At 32.4% G+C, this 12,564-nt stretch overlaps 1 protein-coding gene across 9 annotated transcripts in view; it reads left to right on the top strand.

Annotated features, from left to right (window-relative positions):
• The window catches only part of CACNA2D1 (calcium voltage-gated channel auxiliary subunit alpha2delta 1), a 507,150-nt gene that overhangs the window by 438,409 nt on the left and 56,177 nt on the right, over positions 1 to 12,564 (top strand). For 5 of the 9 annotated variants that reach the window (XM_028490128.2, XM_028490135.2, XM_028490133.2 and 2 more), the window contains 6 exons: positions 440 to 517; positions 2,443 to 2,517; positions 2,793 to 2,867; positions 6,095 to 6,151; positions 9,928 to 9,999; positions 11,507 to 11,578. In XM_028490128.2, coding sequence (XP_028345929.1) covers positions 440 to 517; positions 2,443 to 2,517; positions 2,793 to 2,867; positions 6,095 to 6,151; positions 9,928 to 9,999; positions 11,507 to 11,578 — 429 coding nt within the window. The remainder of the gene's footprint in view (positions 1 to 439; positions 518 to 2,442; positions 2,518 to 2,792; positions 2,868 to 6,094; positions 6,152 to 9,927; positions 10,000 to 11,506; positions 11,579 to 12,564) is intronic. The other 4 variants (XM_028490130.2, XM_028490132.2, XM_028490131.2 and 1 more) reach the window with 2 other exon arrangements.

The raw sequence follows: 12,564 nt of genomic DNA on the forward strand, positions 1-12,564 counted from the left end.
GCTTAGGGCATGAAAAAAGTTAAGAGTGAAGCAAAAAGAAAGGAAGGTTAAATAAATCATTTGAAACAATATTTTAATATCGCTCTGCTCATGGTGGTCCCTGGTATTAGGTGAACTATCACTCACTATGAAAAAAAGAGTGGAGGGGCAGGGTTACTGATATGTTTAGTGTAATTTGATTTTTATAGTTATTTGTAATGCTCTCTTAAGAGTATTATTTCAGATGTTGTGTGCTTAAAGAACTGCCTACTAGATCCTGCTTATTTCTAAGACATTTCATTGCCTTTTTAAAAAGTAAGCTTTCAAAATCAATTACTAATTTTTTTGTGGCTGTTTATAAAGTAACTAAAATGCACTGTCAGATATCAAAAACTAATGCAGAATGATAAAGTTTAAATTGTAGTTTTAATTTGACTTTTCTCTCTGACTCTATTTTAAGGAACTGGGACTTGTCATTACTGGAACTCTTCCGGTCTTCAACATAACCGGCCAAAATGAAAATAAGACAAACTTAAAGGTTAAAAGTTAATTGATAAAATTAATAATAATAAATGATAAGCTATGACGTTGACGCTCCGTGTGGATAAGATATTTCTATAAGGAAATACATACAATGTTAACTGTCTCGTGAGGCGGGAAGTAAAAGGCAGCAGCTGCCTATGTGATAACCACCTGGGAAAAAGGAAATGCAGGTCAAGTTCTCATTTCCCCAGAGCCAAGATTCAACTTAACTCTATTTAACTATGACTTGATGAGAACACAAGTTCAGACTCCGGGAGTAATTACATGATAAATGGACAGTACTATTGTGTGCACATTTTTAAATGCATCTAAGATATCCTTGGAGTTCAGAAAGAAAAATCCAAAGAAAAAATCCATGGTGATGTTTGTATCAGGTGTATAGGTACCTTTTTAGAATCACTGCTCCTCCAACTTACATTCAAAGGATAGTTTTTTTAATTGTCATGTAACTTAAGGATCTGATTTAAATGATGGTTCTCATTATTTTGCTCTCTTTTTTTAAGATTCAGGAAAAATACTTAATGAGTTTCATTAAAAATCTTGATTTCTATAGTGCTGGTAATATTGTCAATGTAATATAATGCTACCAACTTGAAGTTCTACAAGTTTTGAAAAATATGTCTCTTGAACTTGTTAAATTGTCTCATTTTTTAAAAATACTTTTGATTTAAAAGTAGGTTTACATTTCCGTTTCTCAGCTTACATAAGAAGGAATTTAAGTATGTGGGAGAAGTTAAGATTTTTTAATGCTAAATACTCATTTTATAGTTCGGTTGACATTCCTGATGTGAGGGAAATTTATTTCCAGTTTATAATGAAATGAAGTCGGTTGCACTAAAGTATTGTTTGTTCACTTACTATAAATGTCAGTGGAACTCCTTATTTTAATAATGTGGCCATAGAAAACATTGGTTATTCCTCTTTGGTGGCCCGTTACCATTCTTAACTATCTGATGGTTCTAGTCCTCATAACTCAGGAAGGAGTAATTCTCGAATTCCTCATGTAGATTATCTAAGGGATTGCTTAAATTGGGGGTGTTTGCTCAGACTAGGGTTGATTCGTGGGAAAAGAGCACAGTTGTTGACATGACTTTCTCGTTCTGTGTGCACCTACACAAAATTTAAAATGTTCTTGTGATAACTATTAACTGGATTTTATGATTTTCTTTGTAACGTTTTGGTTTATTTTATAATTTATATAATTACATTTAAGACGAAAATTCCTGATTCTAAATTTTAACACCATCCACATCCTATGTCCCATAGAAGATTATGATAACAGTTTACCACACGGCCTTTTCGATTTGCAACTAAAACTGTGGTGCCCGTTGTTTGGTATTTAGAAGTCAGCAGCAACCAGAAATAGTGTTGTAAGAATCTCTGCTATTTTATTACAAATAAGGTCACGTATTGTACTTTTCACATATACTCAGGTATTATCAACAACAAAAATCCATGGTTTTCTCATTCCATATTGCCTAATTAACTTTAAACTGGACATTTTTGTGATTTCTTAATCATAGCATACCAAAGTTAGTTTACACTCACACACACACACACACACACACACACACACACACACACACACCTACAGCTGCTGACTGTTCAGCAATTAAAATAAGTATTAGTACAGGAAGTATCAAATTTAAAATTTCATATATCTTTTGTACTTTAGCTTTAATCGTCAAGGTTTCACTTTTTAAGCTAAATAATAATGATACAGTTGTGGGAATATAATCAAAGCTGAGAATCATTGCAAGTTGATACCAAAAATGCCTCACTCTTACATATATATATATATGTTTAAGCTAGTGTGGAATACAACCGTTGTCAAGCAGAAGGATGAACGTATATAATAATTGTGTAGAAATAAGTAAATTTTCGGTAGAAAATACACTGCCTTTTGCTATCTTATTATAGAACCAGCTGATTCTTGGTGTGATGGGAGTTGATGTGTCTTTGGAAGATATTAAAAGACTGACACCACGTTTTACAGTAAGATGGAATTTACTGTTTTGGTAACTTTTCTGTTTTAAAACTCTCTACTAATTTAGCTTGTTTTTAAAACACTTAAAAGGAATTCTCAAAAATTTTGTGCCATTATCTTAGCAAAGGAACTAAATATTTAAAAGGATTCTTAAAAGAGTGTAAAGATATCACGTTATCTTTCTTTATGCTTTAAAATATGTATTTAAGAATTCTTTTTTAAAGAATGTGGATTTCTGATTGCAACTCAGGAATCTTTAAGGTTGTTTCTTATTATTTTTCAGCTGTGCCCCAATGGCTATTATTTTGCAATTGATCCTAATGGTTATGTTTTATTGCATCCAAATCTTCAGCCAAAGGTATGTATATAATTTACAATGATTAGTGTTCTGTAAAATTAATGATTAATGTTCTTAAAAGGTTCGTCATTTTTAAATTCACTATACAGCACTAAGTATAAAGGAACATTATACCTGTAACGTTAAGAGATGACAAGACCACAGTTTATAATATATGAAGGTGTGAAAACAGTTTTTGTTTTCTCTTACCTGTTTAGTTCTGAAATGTTTCTATCCACTATCCAGCTAACCAATATTCCTATCTCAAAGGCAGCCATTATCACCTCCTGAGCTTCACACATCCCACTTGGTATTTTGATTAGGCTGTAAGGTGGTGAAGGAGATGGCCTGGATAGGTGTGAACTTGAGAGCATTATTCATGTTCCTCTATGCGTAGGCCATTTGCATTGCCCTTTTTTTTCGGGTAATTATCTCTCCTTTCCATCTGCCAGGCTTATAAAGATATGTATGAAATTCAAAAAGAAAAACTTAAATGGGATGGGCTTCAGAAATGGGAAGGGTTTATTAATCAGGGAGCTATATGTAAGTGATAACATTCCATACATGAACCATTTTATCCTAATCTTTATGCCTATTTTCCCAAGATACAAAATACTTTCCTAAATGTCTCATCCAACTCATTTCACTTTTCATTAATGCTGCACAGGTAAAAAAACTTTATTTATCCAGAAGTAAAATTGGCAAAACCTTATGTATTTTTAATTTATAAGCATCTTCAAGTTATTGTTTAACTTTGAAGATAATATTAAGGATACTTTAAACCATGCTAGATGGAAATATATACAGACTTATGCATATTATTTCCTTCTCCCCAGGCATGGAGATTTAATGTTAGTGATGTTTTAGGACACATACAAGTATGTATGTGTGAGCACTGCACACACACACACACACACACACACACACACACACACAAAGTTGGGTCATTAAAAACTGTTCAAAAAGTAATAATTAAGAACCATTAATATTGAATGTAAAGACATATTGAATGGTTATAATTAATGTCTATATTTTATTTCTCACTTTGGAACTTATTTCCGTATAAAATCCATCATGATCTAAATATTTGCTAATCGTATGTAGCTGCTGATCACCCTGCATTATTTTTAAAGTTGTTATTTTATTGTAAATGTGGTCTAAGCATATTTTCACATTATTATTAGTCTATCACAGCTCTTTGAAAACATATCGTGTTAAGTTCCTCTTAGAATTGTTTATGATTGGCTAATCATTCTATGATTTTTCCATAATTGAAAATTTTTAAGTCTTTTTAAGAGTTTTTAAAATTTACAGTATTATTTTGTATTATGTTTGTATATCCAGTGTATTTTAAATTATATTCCCGTAAGTAAAGTGATTTAAACGTAGTAATAATGTAATGTGCTGAAAGGTGTGAAGGATCCCTACTTTTACGTAGTTGGACATTTTGATTGTAAGTCTTAACTCCTTCCCCAGAAAGAACTAAAATATGTCATAGACAAAATAATAAAAAAGAATAATTAGAATAATCACGTATGATGTATATATATAAAACCATCATTTAGAGGTAGTTATTTGAAAAGGGTTTTCCCCTTTTCTACATTCTTGTACTAATAATCAGTATTTATGTAGAAAGTATTTTATTGCTATTTGAATGCTGTTAGCATATATTTGACTCATATTTGGAATAATCAATTTACTAAAATTCGTAAAGTTACAAAGAAAATATAAATTCTTTAGAAATTCTTAAAGCCCAGGTGATTTTTCTTCAGGATTATGTTAGCTTTTCATATTTTTAATATAGGAGATTATTATAAGCAAGTGTGCAACAGAAAAAACTTTTAGAAAAAATATTGTTTTAGAAAACCATTAAAAATAAAATGTTTGAACAGTCAATGTATTATTTTTTTCTGAAATTCATGCTTGTGAATTAAATATGCTTATCAATTCTCATCATTAACAGGTTAAATATTATAATTTCTTTTCGTGGGTGACAGTGCTTGCTATACAGAGAGATACAAGAACCTGATAAAGGATGATATAGTATAAGATAGTTGTTTTAGAAATTGACAAATACAGAGGAACAATATGGTTAGAGTAATATACTAACAAAATTAATCTTAATTTTTTCATCCAAAATTCACCAATAGAAATAAAGGAAAATAATGCTACATTCCATAGTACCCATTATTATTTAACAAGATCAAAGTCTAATCTTACGCAGGTATCCTTTGCTGCATGCCTTTTGTTTTCTTCTTGAAACTGTAATCTTAATTCACATTGTTTCAATACAATTTTGAAGTTTATAGAAGGCAGAACAAGTGTCCTAAAGCCAAGAATATCAGAAAATAAAGTAGCTATGAATCTCTTGCATATCTAATTTTCTGAGGAATCATTACTTACCTTCTAAGAGAGACTTTTCAAAGTCTCCACCATGACCACATTTTGACAAATGCTGAATTATGTATCCTCCTTTATTCCAAAATGCATTTGAGAGTTCCTCCGTTGTGTTTCAATGAAATAACTAGATTAGGTATACTTATTAATACCTCATTTTTATCAGTCTAAAGAAATATTTATTATCTAGGAAATTATGCATAATTTACATTTTAGAAGTCCATATTTAAAATAAACCTACAGTGTTATGACTGAATTCTTCATTTGTTCCATGGATGTAACATTTTATGTCGCTAACAAAGGCACAAATTTTAAGCATTTAAGACTGACTTTTTAATATCCTATCGTATTTATATTTTAACACATTTGAATCATATACATTCTAAAGAATTCCCGTTTTTTCCTTTTTTTAAATCACCATAGGGAATTCTCCAACAGTCCAGTGGTTAGAGCTCGCCACTTTCACTGCGGTGGGACTGGGTTCGATCCCTGGTGGGGGAACTAAGATCCCGCAAACTATGGGGTGCGGTCAAAAATAAAATAAAATCAGCAAAGAAGTTGTCTGAGACAAACCATCTTTCTCATTTCCTACATTCTCACTTTTTTTCTCCCTAGGAATAAAAGGAAAACATTAGTCATTTTGCTAAAAAAAAAGTGAGCATTTTTACTAGCGTTACATATTTTATTCACTAAAAATATTTTTGAACTTTCATTTCATTTATTGACTCATCATGAGCTTGATGATACCTGTTTCTGATCGAGGAAGTACCTGACCAAAATTGATGATAAGATAGAACGCTTACCCATGTTGATATGTAGTATGACGAATTACCGTCTTTCTGTTGCTTCAGCCTATTGGTGTAGGTATACCAACAATTAATTTAAGAAAAAGGAGACCCAATGTTCAGGTAACTGTGAATGAAGTTAGCAGTGCCTTCAAATTTGCTAAATCAGAGTTGCAATTAAGCTTCTCTTCCTAAAAGCATATGATTAATGCTGCCTTTCCTGACAGCAAGCTTCCAGAGCATGAGATGGAGATGAGCATCATTTCTCAATAAACCAGAGCAAAAATGTTATTAATAATGGCAGAGGGTATGCATTTGCTGACTAAAGATTGCTAGCAAATGATGTAATAATAATGATAATCAGAGTAATCGCAATTAAATGGCTTCTAAAAAATAAATTTGTTATTAAATATTGTGCAGTTAGTGTCAAATCCATGTAATCCTAACAATTTGCTTGTAAAATTAACTTCTTAGTGGAAATAAGAATACAATTCTAATATATAATTTCTAGAAACCACACAATGTAACCCAAAATTTCTTTGGATTTCTAAGTGTATTTTCAGATGAGCAGTTAGAGGAAGTTCCCTTCACCTAATTAAAAGTGTCCAAAATTGCAAATAAATACTATCTGGCAAGCTTACTGCAAAATCTTTTCTCTGATGGCAACATATTTAAACATTATTCTATGTATGCTTATTTCTATAAGTGCACTAAAAATAATCAGCATAAAAGGATACTTGCTATAGTTCAGTAGAATTTAGCAGGAGCATTTCAAAATTTCAGAGAAAGTTCAATATGACTTAAGGTTTTCTGTGTAAGCCTATCATTTCTTTTAAAAAGTTGGTGACATTATAATGGAGAGGTAGTATGATATTAAGAGATCATTAAGCTATGAATTAGTAAAACTGAGTTCCAGTTTGTTCTACTTGTAGCCAACACTATATCCTTGAGTAGTTCACTAAACCCCGTAGTACTTCAGTTTCTTCACCTGAAAAGCAGGAAGATTAATAATTGTTTCCTATCCTACACAGTATATTCCTAGGAAATTGAATACATATCCCCAGCTCCATCTCCTGAAAATTCTGATTTAATTTGACCAGGGATGGGAGCCGGGCTTCTGAAGTAGTTTTAAAGTTCCGAGGTAATTCTAAAGTACAGAGCCAATGGATTAATAGAAGCTTCAGTTTCCTTCTAGCTCTAGAATTCCATGACAGTCTGAATTTCGTGTTGTGGCATCAGTCTCCATTTCTTTTGTGATTCCTGTAGAGGTTAAAATTATGTTTATGTCTTTTCTTGATTTATTAAATTGTTTTATGTTACTCCTCTTGCATGTTTCTTTTTGTGGATTACCTTGGATTATACTCATTGCAGTCATGTACATTTTAGTGAATTTTTAGTTTTGCCATACTTTCAAATAGTGCATGTAAATATTGTGATATAATTTAAAAATAAACAACCTGGAAAATGGTTTGTTTTATTTTTGTTTTCCTTCCAAGGAAACTCCAAATGGCAAACTAGCAACCACACAAGACGTCTGAACTTGGAAAATATTTTTTGAGCTATGTAGTATTTTTAATAATACCAACTGCTAATTATTTCAATTTAAAATTTAACAACATTGCCTTGTGCCTTTTATTTTAGTTCCACAAATGGTATGGTCTTTATGTCAGTTGATATTCAAATTTTACAAATGAGAATTGTTAGATATTTAAAACATCAAACAAAAGTACTGGGAGTGCAGGGACTGGATTCCAGTTCTCAAGCCTGTCTTGGTGCTTTCTGATGAGAAGAGTTCTGCTTTTGAATTTTTCAATCACTGTACCTGTAATGAGTCTTTTAAAAAATGGTCAGCCAGATTGCCATTTAAAAAGTACAAGTGATGCATTGACATTTTCTTTTATGATTTCCTTTTCCTGTCTGTGTCTTTGTATGTTGGATTGGGACGTGATCTTCATATTGCCAATTCTTCCTGATTATGCCTCCTCCATGCATGCTGTTTGGGTCTGGTCATGCTATGCATTATCCATTGCATGTAAGATAATATTCTTATTTATGTTTATATTTTATCATTTTATTTTGACTTTGTTTTGTGGTGAGTTAAAATTTGAACGCTGATGTGAGGGTGTTTGTGTAAAGATAATTTATTTCATGAGACTTTAAATAAGCAATTCAGAATAATTTGTCAGCTTTAGAGTATCCTTTTGATAGACACTTTCTCAGTTTTGTTTTTTAAACAGAGGACTAGAATTATTTTCAATGGTGATTTTTATTTTCTTCTTATAAAATATTGCTTTTCCAAAGAGTATTTGCTTCTGAGCCAATGGGATGCTGCCTAAACAGCGATCAGTATTTTCACCTATTGAACAATCTAATACTTACTTTCAATATTCTAGAACCTTGTGAATCTAGATATGAAGTTCATAAGCAGTGAATATTTTTTTTAATAAAAATGCCAGGCACAGTTGGGTTTTTTTTTTTTTAATTTGCCTTTAAGGATCCCCATTCATCAAAACCAATGGGAATCATATATTTTCATTATTTAAATGGAGCTACTCTTTGAAGGCATTTTTGTCTTTATTATAAAATAAATACATGCCATGTATACTGTGTCATTCAGCATTTGAAATAAATGTTTAATTTTAGTACATTTTTAATTATTGGCATTGTCTTGGGTAGTCAGCCCTACTAAAACAGTGTTTAAAATAATGATGATCTGAAAGTATTTTGGAAGAGCCTGTGAGGCAGAAATTTTTTAAATTCCAGTGACCTTGCACTAATACGGCATAATTTCTATTTATTTATTACTTCTAATTAGTTATCATATATTGATGGTATTTATTTTAGTAAATATTAAAAATCCAGTTTCTAAATTTTTACAGTTGTAAAATAATAGACACCTATTATGATTTTATGTTCTAGTGAACTTTGAAATTCTACTATGGCATGTTACATTACTTAGTAAGTGTTATAAGAGAATAGTATATTTTTGTTTATCAAATATTTTGATATCCTCATTTTATGATTGAGAAATTTTTAAAATGTCACGTGAGGTAAGTTCACCAGGTTAACAGTTTCATTTGATATGTTTATGGAAATAAATAATCTGTCTGTTCCATAGTGAATTTGATTTCTTATTACACACCAGCAAGAAGCAGCAGTAGGACGTGTAAAGCAGGGAAACAGTGTTTAGTGAACCTAGGGGTTATTATTCAAGTTAGACTTCAATCACAATAGCTAATCTTTATTAAAATCCTTCTGACTTTACCATAAATTTTATCTTACGAAATTGACTTAATTTGACTCATTAAAATATATTGTAAAATTTCTGAGTTTCAAACACATGAAGCAAACTTGCATCTTTTCTTTATGCATTTGAAGAAGGAAAAATAAATTTAGAAGAGTTTGTTTTCCTTAGCAAATTCAAACATTTTTAAAACGTTTTCCCTCATATAATTTTATTTTTTATGGATACAAATAAGGTATATTACGTACACATCGCCTTTGTTTTATTGCCAAATATGTTATCCACATGGCTGTATTTTGCTCCTTTCACATCCCAATTAAAGATAACAAGCTGTAAGTGGATCTTCAAAAGTCATATTGCCACAGGATTTGTGATTATAAATGTCCTATCTAACGCAGGACTCAAAACTCTTCAGTTGGTGATTAATTAAAATTTGTCTGCTATACTTAAAGCTCAAATCCCTAGCCTACTTATTATTATTTTAAAATATATATGAAAGAATATACCTTTATATAATTATTTTGTCAACTTTTTAAGATACCTTAGGTAAGTAACTTTTATGGAATTAATTTCATATTTAAATATCTATTGAGTTATTCTATATACAGCCTCATTTTACAATGTCATATATGCTTAATTACTATTTTCTGTGTAGAACCCCAAATCTCAGGAGCCAGTAACTTTGGATTTCCTTGATGCAGAATTAGAGAATGATATTAAAGTGGAGGTGAGTGCAATCAGTCAGCTTGAACAGCACCCTCAGGTCAGATGCTGGTGTTCTTCCAGTCCACAGGGATCTGTTGAGCAGCTTCGTTGTGTTGGTTCTGTCTTAGGTACTATACACACAAAGATGAATGTTTTTCATCTTTAAAAATTTCTAGATCCTGGGCTCTCTCATCTGAAAGATCATATGAAAAGGAATAAATATTTTAAATTGGGTGTGACCTTAGTTTTTTTCTTTCTCCTTCCACAGGTAGAGTTATTTTCAGTATTTCAATACAAATGTAACTTGTAAATTTCAATAAAAAACATAGAGAGGGGGACGTTGCCATAGAGTTGAAAGAAAAGTTGCAGGGAATTTAATCATCCAACCACCCAATAAGCAACATGAGGAAAGAAGCTGCCATGTTTGTCTTAGTACTCTATACTCAGAAATTTTCTATTTTATTTCAAAACCAAAATTGCATGCCACTTCCTCCGAGAGGGCCTTCCATAATAATAGGGATAATCATTAATAATAACATTTATTGAGTACATGGTATGTGTCAGTCATGGATTCTCAAGAGCCTTTGAATAAGTACATTGTTATTGTTATTATTATTATATCTGTTGTACTGATGATCTGTTTGAGGTACAGGAGGTTAAATAGCTTATCTCCCTTTACTCAGCTAGTAAGTAGCAGAACCAGGATTTGAACCTGGCTCTTGCACTCCAGAGCAGAGATGTGTGTGTGTGTGTGTGTGTGTGTGTGTGTGTGTGTGTGTGTGTGTGGTACGCGGGCCTCTCACTGTTGTGGCCTCTCCCGTTGCGGAGCACAGGCTCCGGACGCGGAGGCTCAGCGGCCATGGCCCACGGGCCCAGCCACTCCGCGGCATGTGGGATCTTCCCGGACCGGGGCACGAACCCGTGTCCCCTGCATCGGCAGGCGGATTCTCAACCACTGCACCACCCCGGAAGCCCAGAGAGCAGAGATTTTTAAGATTCTTTCAGATGAATTAACTTCTTCTCTTATCTATTCAAAGGCCACCGTATTTCTTTTACAGTTTGTCACAGTGTGTTTTAATTTGTACTTGCTTTACACACTTTACAACCTTACTCCCTCAGTGTAGAACAAGAGAATCTATTTATCATAGTTACCTTAGACTGAGGCATAGTGCTGGGATGTTTTAGGTAAATAATGAATATTTGTTGTAAAGTATTTGACAAGATAAAGTATGATCATGTAATGGTGAAGATCTTGGTTTCTGGACTCTCATACCGCTGAGTAACTAACTGTAATTATATTTAACCTCTCAAGTCTCAATTTCCCCTCCATCAATCCCATAAAGTAATTGAACACTTTTATTAATTACATTTCAAAAATTAATGACTGGTTGAAAATATTTCATTAAGAATGTTTTTATCATTTTAAGATAATGTAAAATAATGATGTGGTAACTTTTAAAAGAATATTTCCACACTTCAGTAGGTCAGTTTAGTATCTGCTATAAAGTAATTGTTTCAATTTCCTTTAGATTCGAAATAAAATGATAGATGGAGAAAGTGGAGAAAAAACATTCAGAACCCTGGTTAAATCTCAAGATGAGGTAAGAATTAAGTCAGGTTTATTCTTAAATGAAAATGTATATATTAATAATGATAATTGATATTAGTGGTAAAGCAATATTTATTCATAAAAACGGACGTTTCTAGAAAACAAAAATTGTTTAAAGCACTCTTTGCTGGAGGGCTATTTGTGTGTGTGTGTGTGTGTGTGTGTGTGCTAGGCGGGCCTCTCACTGCTGCGGCCTCTCCCGCCGCGGAGCACAGGCTCCGGACGCGCAGGCTCAGCGGCCACGGCTCACGGGCCCAGCCGCTCCGCGGCACGTGGGATCCTCCCGGACCGGGGCACGAACCCGCGTCCCCCGCATCAGCAGGCGGACTCCCAACCACTGCGCCACCAGGGAAGCCCTGGAGGGCTATTTTTAATAAGATTTTTAACTCTGAAATTTTTATAAAATGTTGCTTTAGATTTCTTGATGTATTCTTCTGTCATTTATAATATGTTCTTGAAAATTATATTTTTTAATTTTTTTAATTGATGTATAGTTAATTTACAATATCATGTAAGTTTAAGGTATACAGCACAACGATTCAGTTATACATACATATATATACACACATATATATACTTTTTCAGATTCTTTTCCCCTATAGGTTATTACATAATATTGAATATAATTCCCTGTGCTATACAGTAGGTCCTTGTTGGTTATCGAAAATTATATTTATGTCTCCATTTTTTTTTTTTTACCAGTATAAGAAATAGAATACACAATATGATGTTTGCCATGTTCTTTTAGGCCATTTCAGTATACAAATTTGAAGTTAATGTTTAATAGCTGTATGTTTGGTATGGTTTGTGCATGCAGATGTTCTGTTGAGTTCCATATATTAATTTTTTGTTTGTTTCTTAACTTGTTTCTGGCTTCATTTATCTTCTTTTACTATTTAAGCACTATTGCCCTGAATTTAAACCTGAAACTAAATCAAGAGATAACACAGCTACTGCCATAAAATCACTGGTACAGCT

The sequence above is a fragment of the Physeter macrocephalus genome, chromosome 5 (genome assembly GCF_002837175.3).
Source record: "Physeter macrocephalus isolate SW-GA chromosome 5, ASM283717v5, whole genome shotgun sequence".
Classification (NCBI taxonomy): domain Eukaryota; kingdom Metazoa; phylum Chordata; class Mammalia; order Artiodactyla; family Physeteridae; genus Physeter; species Physeter macrocephalus.